Source organism: Aspergillus undulatus, assembly GCF_047715775.1.
Source record: "Aspergillus undulatus strain CBS 261.88 unplaced genomic scaffold BDV17scaffold_34, whole genome shotgun sequence".
In the NCBI taxonomy this organism is placed as follows: domain Eukaryota; kingdom Fungi; phylum Ascomycota; class Eurotiomycetes; order Eurotiales; family Aspergillaceae; genus Aspergillus; species Aspergillus undulatus.
In genome coordinates, this window is record NW_027396638.1 from 71277 (window position 1) to 95250 (window position 23974).

A 23974-nucleotide genomic window follows, 5' to 3' on the forward strand; every position below is an offset into this window, starting at 1 on the left:
GTTGTTTGAAAAGAGGGGATGCGCATCATGCGATCGTGAGCTCATGGAGGGCAGAGGCGCATTAAGTACCTCCAACTAGTACCTTGTTCGAGATTCAAGCTACGCCGAATAACATGGTACGAAGCTGCGACTTGTTGAGTACCTCGGTGAGACTGGGATCAACACCAATCATGGACCGTGAGATGAGTGTCTTCCAAGCACATCATACTCCCGTGTCGTCTACAGCTTTCGCCGTTGGAGTACATGTGGGCACGGCCGCGGCTATATTGCCTTAAATTGGAAGTTCGCTCAGCTTGGCGCAGGGCTGTTGAAAGCGTTAAGTCCATGGGACAGTCGCCATGGGCAGCCTATAAGAACTGCTTGATCAGTCGGAATCAGGATGGCTTCGAATGAGAAATTCTGGTGTTTACCCGCGGTCGCTCTCGAATTCCTTAACTAATCGTTTAAATGATTGAGAACGCTTCGAGCTAAGCCCATTTTGGCTGGAGATGTCATTTTAGACGAATCGATAATCATGATGAACAGGCCGCTGGCAGCGCCTAGGAGCAACAGGGAGCACCATTGTAGAAAGTGGGATAATCTGAAAGATGCGTATCTTCTCACAGCCTTCACAATTGCTTGGCGATGTGGCTGGTGGATTGCCGTAAGCATTGGCTTATCGCCTGTGGCTTAGAGTCGTGGCTGACCTAGGTAGATCAGCGAAGCCCAGAAAGGAGACTGGAGCTCGCGGGGATCATCTTGATTCTCGACTCGATTTTGTGTTCCTATGAATGAAAAATTGATGTCCGAGGAATGGGTGTCCTCTTCAAGCTGTCTTTTCCGCCTTGACTGTTCTCACAGTCATGTCCTCCCGACTCCTACACCCGGACGAGTACGAGTTGGATGCGCGATCCTCTATCGATTCCCGAGGCACGTTTAATCTCGATGAAGCCGATTTTGAGTCGCAATCGCTACCCAGTCGCAGGAAACTCCTCCACCGAACGCCTCTGCTATCGCGTATTTTCGGCTCAAATTATGCTTCTGGATACCGCCGTCTGATTCCATCGAAACCTTTCGCTCGAGGTCCGAGACGGCCGAACTGTTCCCGATTATGCCTGAACCGCCGCGCATGCTTCTACCTTCAGAGCTTCTTTGGCATCCTATTAGCCCTTGTGCTTCTGACGACGACCTTTTTCCCTTCTTATTCGCGACCGCCTTCACATTATGCTGCTCTCAGTGATGCCGTCCACAACTCAACAGCTCCTGGTCGAGGCAACCCTCGGAACGAGAACGTCTTCATTGCCGCCAGCTTATACGATCGCACCGGAGAAATAGTGGGCGGGTCATGGGGACAAAGTGTTCTCAAACTGATTGAGTTCCTCGGCGAGGAAAATGTGTTCCTGAGCATCTATGAGAACGATAGCGGACCAGCAGGCGCAGGCGCACTTCAAGACTTCGAGGCTCGGGTTTCCTGCAACAAGTCCATTGTATATGAGGAAAATCTGGATTTGAGCACTCTGCATGCGGTAACCGTCCCTGGTGGAGAGAAACGAATACGACGCATTGAGTATTTGGCCGAGGTCAGGAACCGAGCTTTACAACCACTAGACGCCCACCCAGAAATAAAGTTCGATAGATTACTATACCTAAACGACATTGCTTTCAATCCTGTTGATGCACTTCAACTTCTATTTTCCACCCACGCCGATGGCAACGGACTCGCTCAATACCGGGCTGCCTGTGCCGTCGATTTTATCAACCCGTTCAAGTTCTACGATACCTACGCTACGCGAGACCTGCAAGGGTACGGTGTGGGTATTCCTTTCTTTCCGTGGTTTTCCAACGCAGGCGATGCGTGGAGTCGGAAGGACATTTTGTCCGGAACGGATGCGGTTCGAGTTCGTAGTTGCTGGGGAGGAATGGTTGCATTCGACGCTCGATACTTCCAGCAACCGACAGCAGGTCCTGATCACAACGAGACTCTCCGGTTCCGCGCATCGCATGACTCGTACTGGGAGGCCTCTGAATGCTGCCTCATTCATGCAGACATTCAAGATGTCCCAATCAATCCTGAGGAGATAAATGATACTGGAGTCTACATGAACCCATTCGTGCGAGTGGCGTACGATTCCGGGACACTTTCATGGCTAGGGCTCTCGCGCCGGCCTGAGAGACTTTACAGCTTTATCCACCGCATTCTCAACGCTCTGGTTGGCTTGCCTCATTTCAACTCTCGGCGAACTGAAGTTCCTGGTCAGCGCGTAACTGAAACTGTCTGGATCCCCGATGGATCCAGCGATGGAGGGGGCTCGTTCCAGGACGTCAAACGACCTGCCTCGAATGACGGCTTCTGTGGTAGTCCAGGGCTCCAGGTGATCATTGAGAACCGTAAAGAGGGCGAAGCCGGCTGGGAATCTCTACCGATTCCTGAATGAGGCTACGTGAAGACAACGACTTGTGTGTTGTTCTATACAGCTGTATGTAAATAGACCATCATTTCTGTTTATAAAAGCTCGCAGTGAATTCATCCTCCACCATGGAGCTCTCCGGGATCACACTCTGCTTCAATACCTCGGTACTCAGATGCTATGTCCATTTTCGAGATCAGTCGCAGCTCCCCTCTAGGCAGTCCAGACAGCATTTCGTGTTTTTGTGTTACTCTTTCCCGGTCTCCATTCTTCTCCTGTATCCGCCACACCAACAAGTCTCGAAGCAACTAACTTTCTGCTTCAAGTGAGTCAGTCTCTTCTTTCTCTCTCTCTCTCTCTCTCTCTCTCTCTCTCTCTCTCTTTTCCCCAAAGGCAAATGACTATGTTCTGATCCTATTTTTGTGCTTTCACGTGAGAAGTGCCAAAGTGTAGCGAGCAAATTGTGTTCTCACTCAATGTCCTTCTCACTTGACTTCCTTTCTGATACCTTCCTTCATCTTTCTCTCATCTACCTGGACTGCTTGAGTTTCTTCCTTACCTTCCACCATGGCTCTGAGTAAGCGCTTCAGCGAGCTCACAGGCCTAGATATCACGAACCTCATTTCCAGCGTCGTGGAAGGATTCGCGGACAAGTCTGCCTACAGTCTAGGAGAAAGCAAGCACGCCCCGACGAAGGAGAATCGTGAAGTCCAACACTTTCGTCAGGTTAGTCCCTCCCATGTTCTCTGAGCAGTTTTTGTTTCCTCAGATTCTATTTGTTCTTGTTTGAGGCCTTGTCCAGTTAAAAGGATTGCAACTGATCATATAGCACAACAAACAACAGACCCGCGGCAACAGAACAGAAATCACTCATCTTCCCACTTCTTCCCCTCGCTCTCATTTCTCTCCTTCCTCTTCTTCCCCTTCCTTCCCATCACCTGTTCTTTCGCACACTCTTCACCATAACACTTCTCATCACAACAGTTTTCTTCGCCCTTCAAACGACAACCCTGCAACAATGGGACAGCTTGCAGATATCGATGATACTGCTGCCTTTATGGCAGCTGCTCGATCTTTCAAGCTGGAGAAAGAGTATGGCAAGCCTCCTGCCGCTTCCGAAGATGCGGCCTCCGATCAGCAGGGTCTTCAGGGCCCCCACGATGCTGTCGAAGACTTCGCTGCCCCCGCTGATTCCGGTTTCAGTGGTTTCGACGGTAATTTATCCTCTCAGACTTTTATTTTGCTGAAGGTCCATGGCTAACGCAATTACCTCTCTCAGTAGCACTTGAGCCCGGCGTTGGTGGTACTGGAGATTTTGTTGATTTCGATGTCAACGAAGCCGATCCCTCTCCCAACCTTGAAACGGACAGGATTGCTACCTCCCTCCAGCCGTTGAATGTTGGCTCTCCTGTCTTCATCCCAGGGAGCGACGTGAACGAGCCTGAGGTCAGGAAGAGCCCAGACAAACTGACCGCGACGAATCTTAGCGCCTTCGTCGCCCAGTCCCGGACAGAGACAGAGGAGAACCGTGAACACCTTAAGGCGTTCAAGAACTGGGGCACTCCTGCTGCCCGTGATAAACCCGGTATTGTACCTCCATCGTCCAATCCTTCACACTCAGAATACTAACACAATCTTTCTATCTCCCCTCTAGCTGCTCAGATTAGGAGAGTCATTATCAAAGGCCTCCCTCCGTCTTGGGCAACGCCCGATAAGGTCCTGTCGGTGGTTCACGGTGGAGTGATCGAGAGTGTTTCTATCACCCCTAACGGTAATGCCCATGTTCTGTTCTGCGATCCTGATGCCTGCAAGGCATTCTACGACAAGTATCCCAACGGCATTGACCTGGATAAGGAACGGAAGCTCACTGTTTTCGTTGACCTGGGCGAAGACGTGGACGTCGTCAGCTCACAACTTTCCTTCAACTTGTCTGTTGGCTCCACCCGCGTTGTTCGAGCTGTTGGCGTGGACATGGAAGCGACCATGACCGAAATAGTGAGCATCGCCACCGCATCTAACCGCAAGGTCGAGAAGATCGTCGACAACTTTGTCCCCGGCTACGTAAGTCAATCCAGGTTATCCTCAGACTAATCACTGACCCCAATGTGAAGCCTCGCTCTGTGAGCTTTCGTTTTTGCTCTATCGATGACGCCGTTCGTTTCCGTGCTGCCATTGTGAGAAATGAGGACTGGGAACAATGCAACGTTCAGTATGCTACTGACCCGTAAGATTCTGCACGCCTCAAAGCCATCTAGTACTCTTGACTGACTTCAATCGATAGTTGTGAAGTGGCAAACGGATACCATGCCGACTGAATCAACCCAGGATCGTACATCGATTGCGAGGACTCGCAGTCATTGTCATGCACATTTGATTGATCCTGGACATGGGGATGTTGAAGACGCAAAATATACCGGAGGAGCATAATGGATGCGAGAATATGTATTTACAACCATCTGACAGCTGTTCGAGATCATGAGCTCCGTACTTCAGTCTACGGTAGCTCCTATTCGATGAATGTTTTTACTGTTTTTATTTCAACACCACCATATCAACCGCGACCATACTCATCTTCCCTAATCCAAGAACCATACCCTCCTTCGGCCCCCTCCATTACAACACCACTTCGCTCGATCCCCTACACATGGTCCAACACATAATAAACATAAGTCTATCAACACTCGTCCATTCCAAACTAGCTCGACGCGCCCAGTAAACAGGCTGCATATCAGAATCCTTATATAGACGGACTCCTCAGCCATTCAGGCCTCTCACCGGGCCAACCCGTTATGGCTGCTGTCACGGGTGTTGGGGATCAGATCATCCGTCTGACGATTCATCAGCAGTTAGCAGTTTACAGGATTCATGTTGAGCTTACTAGCGGGAGCTTGCGAGGGCTGACGCGGGGCTCTTGGGCTTGGGTTGATGAGTTGGCCTGAGGCTGAGTTGCATTGGTGTTGCATCAGGTCGTTTGAGGTGGTAGTTACTAGTAGTAAGGTGCTTTGCTTCTGGTACTGCGTGCTGACAGCGATCCTGGGGGGCTTATTCCTTTTATTCTCATATAATGAAGGACAATTGTGGTAGGGATAATATTCTGTAAGGCCACACTGGGCAGGTTATACTGCTAACGAATGTCTGATATGTATTCCGCGACGAACGGACATCGACCACGTCTGATCCGTTACCCTCGCTGAAGGGATAAGACTTCAAAGGTGGAAGACCTTCTCAGCAGGTAGACTCGATATCGAACTTGTCGGTTCATAGGTAGTATAGAGCTGTTGATGGTAGCAGAGCCTCTGCTGAGATTGAGGTCACCGTGCGTATACTCTGTAAAGACAATGCTGAAAAATACCGATTACGACCGGTATGATACCGTATGTTACCCTGCGATCGCACCGCGCTCAGCCTTGGTTTCCTGCAACATTCTCTCTAGATCTTAGCTAGGGGCAAACAGCAATCCCGTTCCTACCTCACGCAGAAAAGGAAGGAGACTCAAGTTCGTGATCAGCTTTTCAGCTTTTCAGCGAGTCAGCCATCCTGCTCCAGCCTCCCAACTCGCGCCCTGAAAAACGAAGCCTTTGGATCTGGTGGGGCAAAGCCTCTGTGGGTACAGGCTATCGCGTCGAAGCTCGTGAGCAACGGCCAAAGTCACGACGGACCAGGTCCCCCGGTACCTAACTAAGTGGGAACCTGCCAGATGCGGTTTCATGCACCGTCAGTACTATCCAATATCCGTTTTATGACTCGCGCATGCCTGTCAACGTACCCGTGAGAATGTGACTGACTGAACTGTGGCCAGGGGCCGATTGACAGGTCCTTTTGTCCGGCAAGTGCGAGCTCTCGATCGAATTTGATAGATGTGGGCCCTGGATTGACGAGGTCGTTTGACAACCATGGGCAGCAGCTGGCAATAGTCTGACAACCATGGCCACTTATAAGTGGAGAGCGGAGAGGGTCGAACCAAGCAGAGATCCCCGATGAAGAACAAAGGATCGCAGATTCGCAGCGTTGCAGTCGCGAGATGTGGTTCCTTGTATCAAGTACGCCTCCCCGCCGGATCTACTTCTGGTCCCAGGCTAATTGTTTGGGCTTGATCCGTATTGGCGACGCCGACATGAAAAGGAAGTGAGCCGATTGAACCCCATGGTTCCGGCCGAAGTATCGCGTCCTCGGATGTGTTCGGTTTGTTGATGCTGGGAGCTTCATAATCACGAATCGATTTTCAGGTGCCTCTGAGAAGTCTGGATTCTTGCCTCCACAGACAAGGTCGCTGCTCATTTTATCGCCCTATCAGAGAGGCAAAGGAGATTAACTGCTGAAGGATACGAATCGTGGCGAAATAGTGCAGCATTGCCGACCTCGCCTGCAGCAAGAATACCACTGTCGGGAACCGACAGGCTGGGTGAAGGTGTGATAGCTGGGCATTAGCACACTGTAGGTCAAACCTTGGGCGAATACTGCAGCTGAGCCCGGGTGTCCGTGGAGGCTCTTTCCTATTTCATCCAAGGTTTCGGCATCCTGTCTCGTTTCGAACTTTGAGAACAAGAAGAAGGACAATAACAAGTATGAGGCAGCTTCTAGAACTGAGGTCATGAAGATGGAGATGTCCCACAACTCTTCAGACTCCGCACACCCGTACCTAGATGAGCAATAGTCTACGGCGTACGGAGAAATAAACTGCTAGGGCCAATGTTATTCTTCTTCAGCAGCCCAGGTTACGTAACTGACTTCATCAAAGCAGGAGCCACCGAGCTAGTCAGTCTTTGGTTTTGACGGCTGCCTTGGCAGTTGTCCAACTGGTCATCCAAGCTGCGAGGCTGGGAGGCTGGTGCTGGATCCTCGCACTTCCGAATGCGAAACTGTGCAAGGTGAGGGTGGTTTTGTGATGACACTTGCTTTTCTGACGACGATCCGAGGCTAATTATCCTGGAAATAGGTCGATCCCTGTTGTCCCACTAGAGGCTAAGGAGATTAATCTACTCCTCACTCCTCCCTTCCTTTCATTGCCCAGTGCTTACCCTCCTTCTCCAAAGCAAGAGCCAATGAGGATTTCAGATATTGACAGATTCGATCCTCCCCTATCATCTCCGAGACACGATGCCTCACTGTGAGTCAATGCTAACGGGAATATATCCTTGCTGCGACTCTGCCCTATAGACACGCAATCTCGGTCAGCAATGGTGAGGAAGATTGACAGAACATACGTCTCCCACACCGGGTCCCAGTTCGTTGTTAAAAACTTAAGAGGACGGTTGAAATGATATTATCCGTCTTCGGCAGATCTAGGGAAAGCGCTTCCCGTTGATGTAACGGACTCACGGTAGAGCGGCTTGCACGGAGGGATAACCGCTTCGCCAATGTTGATCGACGGCCATCTCCCTGTCAAAAGACGTATTTATTTCCGAGATCGAGACCGACTCCGCGCTACGCAAACCTAGACGCTCACGGCTAATATGTCAGTAGCCGTCAGGTCTTTCGCATGCTATAACGGCTTCGGATGCAACGTAGGACGTCGGGGCCCAACTGCCGGATTCCACGGCCTTCATTAAAGATCTTCAGCCTCGAAAGTACCTTGCACATCCAAACGGCAACCGTGTGGACGATTGGACGGAGTTGTCGGAAGGCAAAGTATGGAGTTGGCGCAACCTGATCTCCAATCACAGATACAGAAAAACCAACGACGCTTGAGGCTTCTTTGTCAAAGCTCGTCAGAGGAGGCACATCATGCTTGTACCCCCACCTGACACGGCTATCCTATGCACGATGGCTGTGCCGCATCAGGACCGGTAAACGCTCCATATGCCCAAGTTGGGTCAACAGACAACGGCCATCCTGGGCAACTTGGTTATCCTGGCGGACAATCTTCTTCCGTCACCTGTGCGATCGCCTGATGGCTGATACAATCACGCTTCGAGGGCGATAATGGACACTCTTGGCTGCTGGCTACGCCCGTTATGTTGGATATTAGGGTCTGACAGTGATCGACTAGAAGGCTAAACGGTGACCTAGAGAGGAAGCAAACGAGCAATCAGTCTGAAAGCTGACCCAGACCCGTAAGCCATGAGCGCATGACGCAGAACAAGGTCACATTATTGAGCCTCTTTGTGTCTCAGGCTTTGTTGCTTCCTGCAGATACCCGAGATCAGAGGAGCCCTGGGACTGAACACTTACAGAGCCTTGAGTCGTGCACCCCCGTGGTATGTGGCGGTATGTCATTCATTTCGGAACGTCAGCCGAAACTTACGCAGTCGTGGCGACTATTCTCCGGGAAAACTTCCCTCAAACTAGTGAGGATAAGGTTCAAACTAAACCCGAGACGTTTCTACTTTCTTTCTTCACACCGGCTGATCGGCCAACATTCGTCACTCAGGTCTTCAGACACCAACTGGGGCATTGAAATAGTAATCACAGACCTGTGGTTCACTCTAAGCCCCGCCGAAACCTACTCTGAGCAACCGCCACCTTCGTACCTTTTTCTAAGACTGCGTTCTTGCTCTGAGGATCCGGCCGAACAAGTCCCACTTGAAAATGGCACAATGTGGGTATGAATTAGGAGAATCCAAGACCTTGACTCAGGGAAACGCAATAATGATCCTACTCTCAATATAACTAACTTCGGCACGAATCCTTCGATATGGCATGGGCATCTTACGTTGTTTTGCGGACTTGCGCCACGAGAGGTGAGTGCAACCACGACGTCTTCCGCCGCCAAATCAAGGTCGTTCTTCGGTAACGGCGTAGCCTTATAGAAACTCAACCAACAGCCATGATGCGAGCCTTCTCTAGTCCTCCGTCACTGAAAAGGTAGTTTCGTGCGCTGGTCAGTGAAGGGCTCTAAACTTGGCTGTCAAGTCGCCCTGAAGGGTTTGCATGACGAACTGGCCCCCAAACCCCGTACGACGGGTCTGGTCCATCTACCGCTCGGGCATATCATTTGATTCCCGCAACCCTGAAGAATCGAAGCTCCGCACCGTGAAAAACTTAATATATTAAGTTGTGATGAGAAGGTACTCGTATGAACTAACGCGAGGCAGAGCCGAAACTGGAGACTCGAAGGCCATGAAGTCTGAATTACGGAACCAACCTGCCTCAACTTAAGACAAAGTAAGTTCACTGTCTCGTACATATAGTTTGTCGTACAATTGTGTTTGGGACTGTAGACTTTGGGGGCAGCTTGGCCCGGGCTCAGCCCACTCCCCAATCTCTGGCTTAGTGTGGCTCGTGGGGTCCGAAAAATGGAGGTTAGACTGGGTAGTAAGCCAGTTTGTGGCCAGAGCTCAGATGCCTGTTGACTTTATGAGCTTGGATTATGGATAGTGACTCGAGCCTAACGGTTTGCTGGGTCAGTGCGTGGAGTAGCAGTACTGTAGTAGTGGCTAAGTATGACTACTAGTTAAATAGTGATTGAGGCTCATCGCAAAACTTGTATTTTGCAACTTGTGAATCAGTACTACTCACGATTTAGGCGGCCCTGCATAGCCTGACCTAGACCCCATGAACGGTGGGCTGTGCCAGAGTGAGAGAGCGCGCAGTGGACTGTGGCACAGTCTCCAACCCTGTGTAATGTTGTCTGCAGTTGCATATACGGATTACGATATGATAGAAAATATGCCAGCCTATGCAGCATAAATGAGGAGTCGGATAGACGCATAAAAATAAATGCGCCTGAAGAAGCCAAGCACCTCACGACGCAAGGGCTTCTTCAGTCAGCGTTCTGCAACTCAACTCCGCAGTCTGCACAGGAAAAAGCAAAAGCAAAGCCATTATTTCTGACGAGAACGCCTCGGCTCACCGACTGTTATCGCTTGCTTATCAGTGAATATCGCAGAATAATGAATACTAGTATACCTATGTAGATTATTGTCAAATTCGTACGAGGCAACTCCGCTAAATAAGACCCCTTGCCGATTCTATTTTGGCGGACGAAAGCCATCCTAGACTCGGAGACTCGAAAAGGAATAGTTTAACGAGTGGATTATTGAGCAGAAGCTGCAGAACCGTTGGACCGGAGACTTGAGTGTCTAGCCCGGACTCTGGAGTGATAGGACTAGAGGAGTGTGGGCTGTGTGGATTGTGGAATCATCACGTAAAAATCCACGGAGAGACAAAAGGGCGGGATCTCCCCGTCTGCAGCGCACCAACCAGTTTGTTACCACTGCGTTGCAGCCATTGGCGAGGTCGTATATTTTAGGCTGGAGGCTGGAGCAAGTGGCCGGAGCTCTCCACGCGACGATCGAATCGAGTTCTGGAAGAGAGCTATGACCACCTGCTGGGCGAAAATGGTGATTGGAGCGTGCTTGAAGGATTGCTGAAGGCTCATGGGACGTGAGGAAAGTGGACAACGCCATTCTCGTACCATTCCTTCCCCTGAGAGTGGGACGATAATGTGTGAAATTCGCAGGGGTTCTGATTAAACACCGAGGACAAAAGTACGAGAGATCACGGAGCGACTACGCCAGAGAGAGTTGCGAGTTGCGAGTTGAGTTGCGACTACCAGCGACGGCCGACGGGGGGAGAGACGGAGACTGAATGCCGGTTCTCCACCTGATGTCCACAGCCCACTGCTTACAGTTTCCATTGCCAGACTCCAGGGCTTCCAGATTGCAAGTTCGACCCTCAAAGCCCGGAGTTGCAGGTGACGAGATTGACCATCATCATGCCTCGGTTTTATGCACTTGGACACCGGTCGGGCGCCTAAGAGTTGAGCCTCAGCATGGCCGCCGTTTGCAACAGGTCAACGTGTCGGCATCGCATGGCAATTGACGCCTCGTTCATTGTTTGTTGCCAATCAAGCAGTCGTCCAGGATTCCAGGATCCTGAAGCAGAGTCTGGAACAATCATATCATCGGCTTTCAAGATCAAATCTCCGACTCTTTGTCTGGACTCCGGTCTGCTCGTCTATCTCACGTGACCGACCTCGACTGCGGGTATGCGACGACCAAAGTAGCCCTCGACGGTCCGGTTCAGGCTACTGGAGCTAGGCAGTGAGATTATTTCAGGCATTCTTGGTTCAGGACCAGGTGCTTCTGATCCTTTGGTTAGGTCGTACACTATCCTCGAGTTGGAAACAAGCGGCGTGAAGAAAATCCTGCTGCTGCGATACGCGATTCACGGGCGCAGAATTGACGCCGCAGCAGACGATCAGCGAAAATCAGCGATCAGTGCCTTCCGAGAGGACAGGGTGATGTTTCCTCGGAGCATCGTTATGCATATGACATATATTGACAGCAAACCTTCGAGGCTCAGGCTGAGTCTGACAGGGTCTGGCGGTGACACGGTCGAAACTCAACAGGCAAGGGCTGCGACTCAGCAACTCAAATGGCAGGTCCAACCCTGACTCGCGCCTGCGACAGCGTCCAAAGGACTCAAAGACGCCGTCCTACTTAGAGACCGTAGATCCGAGCCTTGCCTGCCTGCCCAAAATTGCATCGTGGTTGTGATTATGATGGATGCGCTCGGAGTCCCCGGACGTTCCAGCTCTTCTGCGGCACCCCAATCACAGGCTGAACATAGCCGAGCAGGAAGTGTCCAGAGCCCAGAGCCCTCTCCTGGCGCGTTGATTGCAGGTTGTGATGCGATCTAGCAGCGCACCTTGACTGTGCCGCAATTACCAGCTCCACATTTTCTCCGCCGGGTCGTACGGACGAGCCCTTGGATGGAAACCTGACAAACTTGAAGCATCAATGATTGCGATCTCAAAATGAGGAGTTCTTTGTCTGTTTCGAAAGAGGAACCGATCTTCCGCATTGCTGCGAGAAAGCTGGTTCGGCCCACCTTGAAATCTGGTCAGAGTGACAAGTGCCTTGGGGGGACAACCAACGGATGTATTGAAACATGTACTTTTCTTTTCCGACCCTAGTTATCTATCTACGACTTTGCAATTTATGCAGCCGGGTCAAAGGTGAAGACATAGGGTCGCAGACTTGCAAGTCGGCTGAGTCCTTGTAGGGGCAATGCAGACCGGGAAGCAACGGACAAACGACACATCTGAGATCTTCAACCAGCGCGGAGGCTGAAACCCCCCTCCATTTTCCGGATTCAGCAACACGGGCACAGGGGGAGTTGAGTGATATGCAGGTGCCAGCAGAAGTGTCTCATGTTGCGATGTCAGTGTCAGACTGGCGGTTGATCCGTCCGAGACGATCATGCTTGACCTTAGTTTTAGTGTTGAGAGTGCACCTGCCCTGTGCTCTCCTAGGCAGAGTGCTCTTACCAGAGTAGGAAAATTGTCAGATCGCGGCTTCATCTTGGATTAAGTTAGCACCCTGCGCCGTCATACGTTAATTAATCGCTTTAATTGCGAGCCGCGATTGGCCCGCTCGCTCTCTGACGAAATGATTTACAGCGCCAAGCGGGTTGTCTTCGCAGAAACTTCGACCAGGGGCGGCGAGGACTGTGGGCGTCGGGGCCGGTGGACGAGGATGCGTTGGCAAGCGTGCAGATTGGCATCTGGGCTGGGTTGCCTGAGCTGCAGGTGTGAAGAGAGCGTGGGCGAAGATTTGTTATTGCTGCTGCTGCTGGCTGTGAGAGTGGCCCACCCACATCGTCTCTGTCAGACGCCGCCTGCCGCTTATTCGCTGGGCCGACCCGAGGGACCGGTACGCTAGTCGAAGCCACCTGCACTGACCAGCCAATCACAGACAGGATTGTTGTTGGTTTTCACCCCTCCCGGCCCCCACCGTCTATCTCTGAGAGTCTTGAGTCTGTCAGAGTCCGAGTCTCTGCGTTTGATTACTCCTGCTCTGGATATTCCTTTTGTTTCCTTCTCGCCCTCCACTCTCCGCATACTCCTCCGTCCGTAGTCCCTGCGCAGTTGCTAAATTAACTACCAGCCAGGGTCAGGCAAGACAGGCAAGAATGCAATGTTATCCGCAATTCTGACCTTTGAGCAGGGGTAGAATGACTCCTGGCGGCGGACGTCCTTCATGCCACTGCTGCACCCACGAAACCAATCAGCAGGGACAGCAATTTGACATTCCTCCGCCCGTTAAACTCTGGGTGCGCTGGATATTTCTTCAGAGTTTCTTTGTCTGGTGTTTGACTGCGGCTCCGAGGGCCCAATCTGGCTTACTCTAACTCGGCCCACTCTTCTGACAATCTGGACACAGTAGAGTAGTGGGCAGTCTGACTGGGGAAAAACACATAAAATTGCAGGCAATTAATTACCCGATCTAACGGGTGCTGGCAAATTTAAAATAAATTAATGATTTGGATTATTTATTACTATCGAATATCGTCCGTATATTATTTACTTATTTATTTTATTTTATTTTATTTTTTTTTTTTTTTAAATTATCAGCCTGTTATCTCATTCGACACTGCACGACTGCTGTGGCGAGCACCCATCGACATACATTAATAACGACACTCTCTCCTTCAGACAGACAGAAGACGAAACTCTGCAGCACTTGACCACTCAATCACAGCTGCTGCAGTTCCAACAGCACCCTGGCTAGTCTGGCTGCAAATAGCAACTGCAGCGCACAGCACTAACGAAGCGCCCTCCTTCCTACTCGGTCCATTGCCGCAGACGCTCCGCAGACGCAGCGCATCCGGCTTCACGACATTCGCCAACCCAGACCAGGGCCATAGTGCTGCCTGTGCCGTGACAGGCCGAAGCGTTCCAGGGAGTCGGTACGCTGCATGGGGCCAGCGACTACCTTTCGTCGCCCACGCTGCTTGCCAATCCAACCGGAGTCCAGATCGCTGTTGGGGATGGGCAGGTCCTGAATCGACTCTCGACACGGATAGCCCTCGCTCTTAAGCGCGCCATCCCCGGACTCTTCTCTTCCTTCTTCTCTGCATCTATTCTGCTTCTGTCTGATCTCTCCATCAGACCATCCTGAAAGAGAGTAGAGCTAGTATATTCACTCATCCAACACCATGGCCATCTCATCCCACCCAAGCCGCAGCATGGCTATCGACTCGCTGCTGAACCCCCCATCAGCAGCGGATTCCGACAAGCCAGCCTCAAAGATACGATATAGCCCAGGCCCCTTAACACCGCAGTATTCGCCCATCTACCCACCAAGTCCAAACCAGTACTATTACAGCTTCGACAACCAGCAGCATCACCATCACCACCACAACCCATACAGCAGTCACGGCCGCACCCCATCATCATCCCAGGACAGCCAACACCACCACCATCTCCACCACCACTCTTTCAACTCCTACCCTTACCCGTCACACTCGTACTCGCGCTCAGCAGCCTCTTCGCCAGAACCCTACAGTCGAGACCGCTACGACTCCGTCTCAAGCAGCTCATCCACAAACGGCGGACCCTCGCACGGCTCGCATAGCCGCGGGCACCACAGTCACGTTCACAGCTCAGCCGGCGACCGGCGGCGCCCCCCGCGCCCAAAGTACGAGGAAGAAGAAATGTACTTCATCTGGTACCACCGCGTCGACCTCTGCCAGGAGTGGAAGGAAGTGCGCGAGAGCTTTAACCGGCAGTTCCCCGCGCGCCAGCGCAGCGGGTTCCAGGGGATCCAGTGCAAGTTTTACCGTTTCATCAAGGAGAAGAAGTGCCCGACGCTCCGGGAGCAGAGGCGCATGCGCGACGGGGAGTTTTTGAGGCAGGACACTGTGCCCACGCCTGCTTCGACGGGCGGATTCCATGGTGGTGCGCCGCAGTTTGGGGTCGTTGAGTGGATGGGTGTTTGGTATCCGTGGATGAGGGAGGATCGGGAGGAGGTTATGAGGAAGAGGTTGGCGAGGTAGACTTAAGATCTACCTTGATGCCTCCCTCCCCCTTTCTCTCCTCAGCGCCTCTAATATCCGGGGTCCTCGACAACCACCACTCTTTCTCCATTCATTTAATTCACTTCACCTACCTCACTTCACTACTTACGGCCGATGATACCTCTTCTCTTCTTTCCCCTTTCTCTACCTCCCTCTACCTTACCTCTGAATGAGAACCCGACCGGCTTTACGGACACAAGCCGAGGATCATCTTCTCTATCTACCTTTACTTCAACCCTCTACGGCGGCTTATCTTACATGCTATCTATCATACTGAACTGCAACGGGACTTGGACTGGGAGGCTCTCTGTATTTAGCATGCATACCCTCTACTTTTATATCCATCATGAATCTGGGAATGGAATTGTCTGTTTTTTTTTATTTTTTTATTTTTTTATTTTTTTTTTATTTTTTTATTTTTTTTATTTTTTTTATTTTTTTTATTTGATGTACGGGGTATTTAATAATACATACCTTGGAAGTACTTGCTACTACTGGATCTTGATCAATGAATCAATCATGACTTGGTTCATCTTCAGTAAACCTCAGCCGAGTCAAGAAATAAACTGAGCAACGAAGTCTTTGTAACTACCCCGTAATCAGAAGGAAGGATGACCCATCGAACCTGACTTTCGAGGCCCTTTCAAGGTCCTTTCTTTCCCTTTTTCTCTCTCTACATCCGCATTCATGTCACAGCGAAAGTGAAAACGGTAATAGAGCATCTTCACCTTCCAAAATCTCTCACCATTATCTCCCTACCAGTTCATCTATTTAGCTAGCTATCTAGCTATCCATCTTACCTTACCCCACATTCTCTCCGAACCAACTAAACCTCAGTTATGCTATCCCCCTACTCAATACATCAGCATATATCATACGACAAAAACGCCAACCACGTGACCGCTCAACCCTTCGAATGGTTCCGAGATACGGTCCTCGACAACCTTAGTTCTCGGGGTATCCGAGTGTAGACTACCTTACTACAGCTAGTACGTAGTAAGCCACTCGTAGTCTGTAATAGTACCTACCTACACTTGGCGTTCGTGTGCAGCTGGGCCTAGTCCAGCCGGATTGAGTAAGTAGGTATCTTAGGGTACTCCGCGTTTCTTGTGCTTTGTTCCCCGTGTTCATTCCTATTGTTGCAATCGAGTCATTGCGTTCGAATCTGTCTACTACTAGTAGTACTAGCACCTTTGAGGTTGGACTGTGCTACTTTGTGCAGGTTATGCTACACAGTACTTGGCTTGGCGGGCGATATAACTGGAAACGGTAGGCTGTACCAATACCGTGTGATATCGTACAGAGTACAGAGATACAGGGGGCCACTTGACGAGCGTCGAGCTGCAGATTGTCGGGTTGGGTGTTAACAAGGACTAGTGATTATTCAGATTATAACCGTAGGGGTCACCGGTTATGGCTATGAGGATATAATGTGCATTCAGTTGGACGATGTGAGAGTAAGCATACTCCTTTCCCCTTACTGAGCCATGCCATGCCCTCCTTGGCGCAGGATATTGCCTAAAGTATCAAAAGCCCCGGGCAAGGAGGGCAATGGGCTACGGCAATGCCACTCGTATACGCCATCGACAATCCTTCGTCCCCAACTCTGAAGAAAACTGGAAGAGGTATGACCGTAACCAGTTAACAACAATATTGACGAAGCACAATCCGTCCCGCTTGCCCTGCCGCCATGGTGATGGATTTATTCAGCTGGCCGCTGCAGAACCCAATCCACGGTCCACCGATCGAGCGAAGGATTCGGATCCCGAAGGATAAGTGAAGGGAGGAAAAAGGAAGAAAACCTCATGTAGCAGTGAAACTGAATCCTTCATTCGTTCACCCCACACGGTCGAGCCCAAGTGACACCACACGCACCGATTGAAAAAAAGTAGATTGGTCCGACCGTATCTGCATGACACATGGCTTATTTTTCGCTCGCGTGGGAGTTCAAAGGAGTTGCTTCCTCGTGGTCAAGACCATGATGGGATTCGAGTGGCTCGATTGGTTGCGTCACTATGCTGTTGGAGGATTGAATGGTTAGAGCTGTTTTGGCGTTAGCTCACTGATCGTCTCGTGCGTGACTTGCAGTATCATTGCTGTTTCTTCAGCGCTATGATCATCTCTGAAGCCAACCCCGCAGCGAAGGGGAAGTAATAATATCATCCAGCTGATGATTCGAATGTTGTCGTCGCTTCCTAGATCTCTATTTGGAGTAGACTTAAACTTGCCGGAGAATATATATAGAATCAGCATATGATGGCTGTGTCTTGGAGTCTTGGTTCGCAAGCCTACGGAGACTCCACGATCACTGTGTTGCGCTCCAGAATAATCCCATTGTCTGCTAATGTCTTGCTGCACCTCGCTGCATGAGGAATGGGGTGACAACAAAGTTCGTAAGAAGCTTGGACATGCCGTGTTTACCAGTCTTCATCAGATTCCACGTGCGACCGGCCGTAGCGGCTGCCAAATCTGTCAACGCTAGCGGCTTCGCTGCCGGAGCCATCCCAGTCGAAGTCCTCGTCATCAGAATGGTCGTGTCGGTACTTTCTGTATGCCGCTGGCGCATCGTCCTCCTCGTCGTCCCAGGACAGCTCCTCGTCGGGATAATCGAACGCTGGGTTATTCTCAGCTAAAGAGTGACTTGTTAGCTTGATTCTTCACGACCTTAACTTCAACTTGCGTCTGGTTTTTAGCGTGATGCTGGGTATGCAGATGCTCACCATTAGAGTCCCCATCTTCACTATCCCACCTATCTTCGTCATCTGTATCTTCCGCGAAATCCTCCCAATACGCCTCATCCTCTGGCGTGATGACAATGACACCGACATCTTGGCGATTGGTATCGATCCCATGATGCCGTAACCATGCCTCCTGATCGTCTGCCAAATCGCTTAATGGGTCTGTCAAAAGACCTGATTCCGGAAGAGGATGGCGAATATACGTATCGTAGACATAATCCTCGTCACTGTCTCCGCCATCCTCGCGCTTCGTCTGGAGTGCAGTAGTATTCTCTTGGTCCAATTCTGTAGATACTGAAGATACGGCTGCTCGATGCTTATTGGGAGTTCGTGGCTGGTATTTTAGCGGAGGCTTGGGCATCGCCGGACGAGCTGCAGAGGGTTCCGAATATTGCTTTGCGTTGGTTGGGGCTACATCCATCTCTGAATCGAGCTCCAGTGCAATTTGCTCAAACTGACGGGCTAGTCGGTCTGATTCATCATCCCAATTGCTCTGGCGAGCCTGTGCCCCCTTCTCAAGCACTTCTGCAATATGATCTTTGGCGGCAGAAATTGCCCCCTGGCGTTCTGTCCGCCATTTCTTCTCGGCCTGGTTTACCACCGGTCGCTTCCGGACAGGCGCCGGCGTCAGTCCTTCGGTCAGAGAGGCTGAAGTTTCCACTCGAGCAGCCGCATCTGCAACCATCGACGCCCGCCTAGAATGAGGTTCACGCCGCAGCTTTTCCACCAGAACCGCCACAGCACCGTCCGCTCTCCGCTTCTGGACACCCCCGCCCACACTGCGCAGTGGACCCGTGGGCGTACCGGTTCGTGAGATCTGAAAGCGACGTATTGATGGTGCTTGCCCGGACAAAGCTGGACTACCTCTTCCACTTGAAGTAGAAGAAATTAATCCGCCGCTGGCTGGTGCTGCATCATTCTTTTTGGATACAGGAGTGAGCTTCTCGCGCTCTGATATAGGCGGAGCAGGTGAAGAGTGAAGGGCGTTTTTCAGCTTCTCCTCCGCCTGTTTACGGGCGGCCGCAAGCCTTCTTTCCTCGCGAAGCTCGGCTCCGGGTGACGTAGCTCTCACAGAAGGGATAACGTACCCACCGGCGCGATTGGTGCTCTTCGGTAGATGAATATTGCTCACGGCACGAGGACTCTGTATAGCTCTCTGTGCCGGACCAAGGTGTGAAGGGCTAGGAGATCCACGTCCAGTAGCATCTCTGGCACTGATTGTTACTCGCTGGAAAACAAAATCTGTGAACCGACGCTTTGTCTGGTGCAGTTCAGATTGTATGTCTGTGAGCCAGATTAGCTTTACATGAACTATTCAGAAGATTATAAAATTTGGGTTCGATTGACTAAAGCTCGCGGCTCGTCGCCAACAGGAAAGAACGAGGTTATGAAAGGCACTTACATAAGGTGTCTACTGGCTCTTCTTCTCGGCGCCTTTTGATGTTGATTTGCTCAGGGGGCAGAGACATTGCGTACCGGTCACTTGGTTCAAATTATTTAGATAGACGGGTCAAAGAAGGGATGACGAGGAGGGACAACACAGGACAGATGGTGCTGAGATCAACGTTATTTACTTTTGGATGGAGCGCGGCTCTCAAGTTTCTCCGACTCCGCCTGCCCTTTCCTTCCTCACCTACCACCAGAGTCACTGTATATTGAAGGTGTACTATGCTAGATAAATTTTGAACGGGAGTGTACAGGGGCTGAGTGATTTCTCTCCGCAGATCACAGGTGTCAATAGCCATTTAATCAGATGTTGTTGTTCTAGATTGCGAGAGTATACACGGATCGCAACTCAAGACGAGGTACATGCGCACACATTATCGATCTAGATGCAGGTCATTGATATTGATTTCTGCCTTTCCACCAAATTTTCACTATATCTCAATGGCTGTTGTTTGTTGCCATTATTAGTCTGAGAATTACCCCCGGGAGCTATTCGAGCTCCCGTCCACCATCCAAAACGCAACAAACGCGCTGGGATCTTCGAATTATATCCCTCGGAATGACATCACATATGCAAATAGCGTGACCGAGACAGAAATAGAGTAGCCAAACCAGTCCACCGTATAGCCAAGGTCTCATCCTCGTAGGCAAAGGAACATAAGCAAAACTGTAAAGGTCAAGAACAAAGAGAAAGACGAAGAGAAATGAAGGGGAAAGTATCATACCCAGCTAGCAATACACGTAAATGGTATAAGGAAAGCGGATTAAAACATTATGAGGGGTTCGGTCTGGAATGAGATACAGACAATTAAGAAAACAGGAAGCAATACGAAAATCCAAAACAATAGAAGAGAATCAGGATGATAGAATTTTCAAATGATAAATGCATAATAGGATCAACCATGACAAATCGAAGGAAATGGAAGGGAAAGAAAAATCCTTGACGACAGGGCACGTTTATTTGGCCCCGATTTCTTCTTCTGCCCAGCCGGGCAATGAGTTCTCATTATGGATGGCCAAGCCGAATCCGGAATGATTAAGCCCACCTAGGGCAGAGTTAAAGCCTGAGAAGCTGGCCTGAGGATGATGCGATGCTCCTGAGCGACCAGGGCCAGGTTGGCCCGAGATAGGGCCGAATGGCTCTTGAGAGAACGACGGCAAGCTCACAGCCCGGGAGTGCGACGCACGAGGCACGCTTAGACTGCTAGTGCTTGCAGTGGCGTGGTGGCCGGGGCCGGTGGAGCCATTGCTGATGTTCAGGAATCCGTTAGCAGACGGCTTGTGCTGATGCAAGGGAGCATCGATGCCACCATTAGTGAGCTCGCTGGTAGTGGCGGTGTTATAAAGCGATTGCTGGTGATGGTGGTTAGACTGAGGTTGAGATTGTAAAGCCGCCAGGGTGAGGGGATCGTTCAGTCGGTCTTCCTGCTCCTGCTGGGTAGACATCTGGTTTAGGTACATGGTCAGCGGATTGCTGGAACCATTGTTCAAGATACCTGACGGAGATGCTACAGTCTGGAGAGGGTGCCGGTTCGGTTGGCCGTTCTGCGACCCTGTGGAGCCAGGGGCGGGCGAAAGCGCCGGACGAGTTGGGCTGGACTGGGAGCCAGGTTGCGCAAGGGCATGGAAGCCATTGAGCGCCGGCGATGGAGATTGTGGCCCTTCAATGCCAGCGCCGTTACGGTTCTGTTGCCCAGCATTGCCTGTCTGACGAGGTGGGTTTCCACATCGGTCTTTGCCAAAGTTGATCTTGAACCGCCGGTACTCTTCCCGGTTGCGCATGCCTTCGATAGCTTTGATGGCGTTGGCAATGTTGGTGAAGTTCACGAAGGCACAGCTCTTTTCTCGCAGCGTGTTTACCAGTTCAATCTCGCCATACTCAGCAAAGTCTTGACGCAGACGCTCTTCAGCCCACGACTCGTCAAGGTTGCCGACGTACACATTGCGGGAAGCACCGCCACTAACGGCAAGAGCAATAGCAGGAGGAAGAGGCCCAGAGTGTTTGCCCCAGCCGATCTTCAACCGTCTATTGTGGATCATGAGTCCCTGTAAGTTACTTAGGGCGTAGAAAGAGGCAGCTGAGGTTGGGTCAATGAAGGTAACGAAGCAGATGTGCTTGTCCGGGATGTAGCGAATATGGTGTAGAAGACCACCTCGCACAACATTGCAAATTTCCTCGATGGTAGTTTCAGGGTGAATGTTACCAAGGTAAATAGTTCGGTTACCTAGGTTGTTGACGCCGCCGGCAGATGTAGCCACCGCCGCCGCCGCCACCGACTGCTGGGCCAGAGCGTTTGTGATCAGGTCACGGTCCGCCGAGTTGAGAATGTGCGCGTACCCCGGCGCGATTCCCAGGAATTGTGCGGCGTTCTGTTGCTGTGTCTTCGAAACGTAGGCACATCGATCCTTGCCGTAGAAGACACGACGAGGAGCCTGCCATTTGGCCTCCTGGGGTAGCTGCGAAACAGCTTTCATGGCGTTTGTGATGGACAGAAAATGAACAAAGCCAATGGCCTTTTCCTTGACAATCTTCACGGTGTCAATTGGGCCAAACTTGCCAAGCTCTTCCCGCAATTCGTCCTCCGTCGTCTCCTCCGCTAAGTTGCCGAGATAAACATTGCGGGAGGCCCCAGATTGTTGAACGGCCAGAGCCACTGAGGTTGGAACCTGTGATGGTTTACCCCAGCCTACTTTGATGTCGTTCCCTTTGATGGCTAGCTTCTTGAGAATAGCGTCGGAGTGGAAGTGCGTGGCCGAGTTGCTGTCCAAGAAAGAAATGAAGGCGCAGTTCTTGTCGGGGAGCAAGCGAACAGACTCGATTTGACCACTCCGGACGTGGTTCAGAATCTCCTCGGCTGGAGACTCTGGAGGGATGTTGCCTAGGTATACGGTTCGACTCGTGCCCGAAAGAAGGCCCGGAGTTACAGATGCAGCAGGGCTTCCGTACGCAGCATTACCTAGCCCTCCCAGACCACCGACAGGGGACTGAGGACCACCCAACATCTGCTGGTTGCCTATACCGTCCGCCAACATGTTCGAGTATAAACCAGCACTGTGCGAAGGTTGCGTCGGACTGCCTAGTTGATTCTGTGCCGCTTGCGCCGAGGCGTTCTGCGAGAATCCGCCGTAGTTGGTAAATTGGGGTGACGTGAACGCGGAAGGAGTTCCGGGCTGAAACGGGCTACCGAGTAGCAGCTGGGAGGGAAGGAGAGGAGTGAAGTTCATATCGAAGGCGGTACCTGAGTTCGCCATGTTGTCGGTCGTGCTTGGGGTAGCAGTCGTGTTGATGGCAGGTATGTTTACTCGACGATGGTTTCGGTCCGACAACCCTTGCAACGGGAGGTTGTTTGAATTGTACGCTCCGTGGGAGAATCCAGTGCTATCCGCATTCAGATGAGAAAACTTCAGACGGCTCGAGGCATCGGAGGCTTGCATGGCGAGAGAAGCGAGTGCAAGGGATACGGTGGTCTCTTGATCAAGGGAGCGTGAGAGTCGACGTGGGCGGAGAAACCGAGGCTAACGACAAGGACGAGTGGGCTAAGGATATGGGAATTAAGAAGCGAAATAAAAGAAAATAGTAGGAAATGAAGAAATATGGGGGTCAAAGGTGGCCCCGAGAAGAGAAGTGGAAAAGTGAGAAACAGGAGCTCCGGACAGAGCAGAGAAGGAGAAGAGAGCGACAAGAAGCGGAAGATTAAAAAATAATGCCACAGCGCGAAACGAAAGACCCCGATGGAGACGTGTCTAAAAGGGAATCTAGTGGTCAATTGGAATGTGCATTTGGGAAAGGGTTGGTGGAAAGGAGAGACGGCTGACCTTCTGGAGATGTTCCCGTGCTGGTCAATTTTACCCCTGGGGACAAGGTTCGCGGCCAAAGCTGCCACGCCAACACCGCCAAATAGTAATCCAACGAGAGCCGCAATGAGGACAGTTTTGTCTTCCAAAGAAAACAGGGGGGAAAAGAAACAGTGGTATAGAGGAAGAATGTTATCTAGATACTTGGTGGCATTCAAAGGATCAAAGGGCCACGGATGCAATGACAGCACGGCGCACGCAGGAGACTCAAACGACAAAGAATAATGGCCAAAGTTGGTTGCTCGAAATGGAAAGGCGCAAATGAGCCTTGACGAAAAGGAAATGAATCAAACGTCAAGGAAGAGCCCAGTGTGTCCACTAACTAGATGAAGGGTCGTATTGAGACACTCAAAAGCGGAAAAAAGGGGACTGAACAATACAATACAAACGAATCTGATATCGCCAATAATAAGGGTCAACCAGGCTTCGCATTCGAAAAAAAATCCAAGATAAGAGTTATCAGGGAATAATATAAAGCGCCCTGAGCCATGACCATCGGCTCAAGTTGGAGCAAGGGCGAGACAAAGCATAGTGGACGTTGTCATTTGATGTTGTTTACAGGGGAACCCAAGAACCTGAAAAGGGGCACATGTGGAAATAGTATTCTGATGCAGGCGCTATCAGGGAAAGAAAGAAAACCAGAACAACAATAATAGTAAAGTACAATCAAAGAAAACGTGGAAGGACATCAGTTTGAGGGTGTTCCTTGGTTCATGGTTGAGACTCACATGGCTCAAAAGAAAGCTGAGGAGAACTCATCCGAAGCAGATCGTCATCGCCATGAGATGACTGTTACGGACAGCA

At 51.0% G+C, this 23974-nt stretch overlaps 6 protein-coding genes across 6 annotated transcripts; 3 read left to right on the top strand and 3 right to left on the bottom strand.

Annotated features, from left to right (window-relative positions):
* The first annotated feature begins 559 nt into the window (after positions 1-559).
* BDV17DRAFT_126642 (glycosyltransferase family 69 protein) lies at positions 560-2710 on the top strand. Its single transcript, XM_073754083.1, has 2 exons — positions 560-643; positions 695-2710. The coding sequence occupies exon 2, from the start codon at positions 843-845 to the stop codon at positions 2412-2414; it is 1572 nt and encodes a 523-aa protein (XP_073614216.1). The 5' UTR covers positions 560-643; positions 695-842; the 3' UTR covers positions 2415-2710.
* BDV17DRAFT_126881 (uncharacterized protein) lies at positions 2628-5185 on the top strand. The gene is made up of 7 exons (XM_073754084.1): positions 2628-2712; positions 2828-3113; positions 3232-3601; positions 3667-3972; positions 4042-4448; positions 4499-4611; positions 4669-5185. The coding sequence occupies exons 2-7, from the start codon at positions 2955-2957 to the stop codon at positions 4700-4702; spliced, it is 1389 nt and encodes a 462-aa protein (XP_073614217.1). The 5' UTR covers positions 2628-2712; positions 2828-2954; the 3' UTR covers positions 4703-5185.
* Positions 5186-13722: 8537 nt separating this feature from the next.
* Positions 13723-15519, top strand: BDV17DRAFT_266812 (uncharacterized protein). The gene has a single exon (XM_073758308.1). The coding sequence runs from the start codon at positions 14271-14273 to the stop codon at positions 15108-15110; it is 840 nt and encodes a 279-aa protein (XP_073614218.1). The 5' UTR covers positions 13723-14270; the 3' UTR covers positions 15111-15519.
* A 1947-nt stretch (positions 15520-17466) lies between these two features.
* Positions 17467-19483, bottom strand: BDV17DRAFT_126917 (Iwr1 domain-containing protein). The gene is made up of 3 exons (XM_073754085.1): positions 19272-19483; positions 17852-19153; positions 17467-17760 (listed from the first exon to the last, which is right to left on the bottom strand). Exons 1-3 carry the CDS (start codon positions 19336-19338, stop codon positions 17549-17551), a joined length of 1581 nt encoding a protein of 526 aa, XP_073614219.1. The 5' UTR covers positions 19339-19483; the 3' UTR covers positions 17467-17548.
* Positions 19484-19709: 226 nt separating this feature from the next.
* BDV17DRAFT_126936 (uncharacterized protein) lies at positions 19710-20155 on the bottom strand. Its single transcript, XM_073754086.1, has one exon. It carries the CDS (start codon positions 20036-20038, stop codon positions 19805-19807), a length of 234 nt encoding a protein of 77 aa, XP_073614220.1. The 5' UTR covers positions 20039-20155; the 3' UTR covers positions 19710-19804.
* Positions 20156-23343, bottom strand: BDV17DRAFT_126958 (putative differentiation regulator (Nrd1)). Its single transcript, XM_073754087.1, has 2 exons — positions 23132-23343; positions 20156-22852 (listed from the first exon to the last, which is right to left on the bottom strand). The coding sequence occupies exon 2, from the start codon at positions 22748-22750 to the stop codon at positions 20273-20275; it is 2478 nt and encodes an 825-aa protein (XP_073614221.1). The 5' UTR covers positions 22751-22852; positions 23132-23343; the 3' UTR covers positions 20156-20272.
* Positions 23344-23974: the final 631 nt, after the last annotated feature.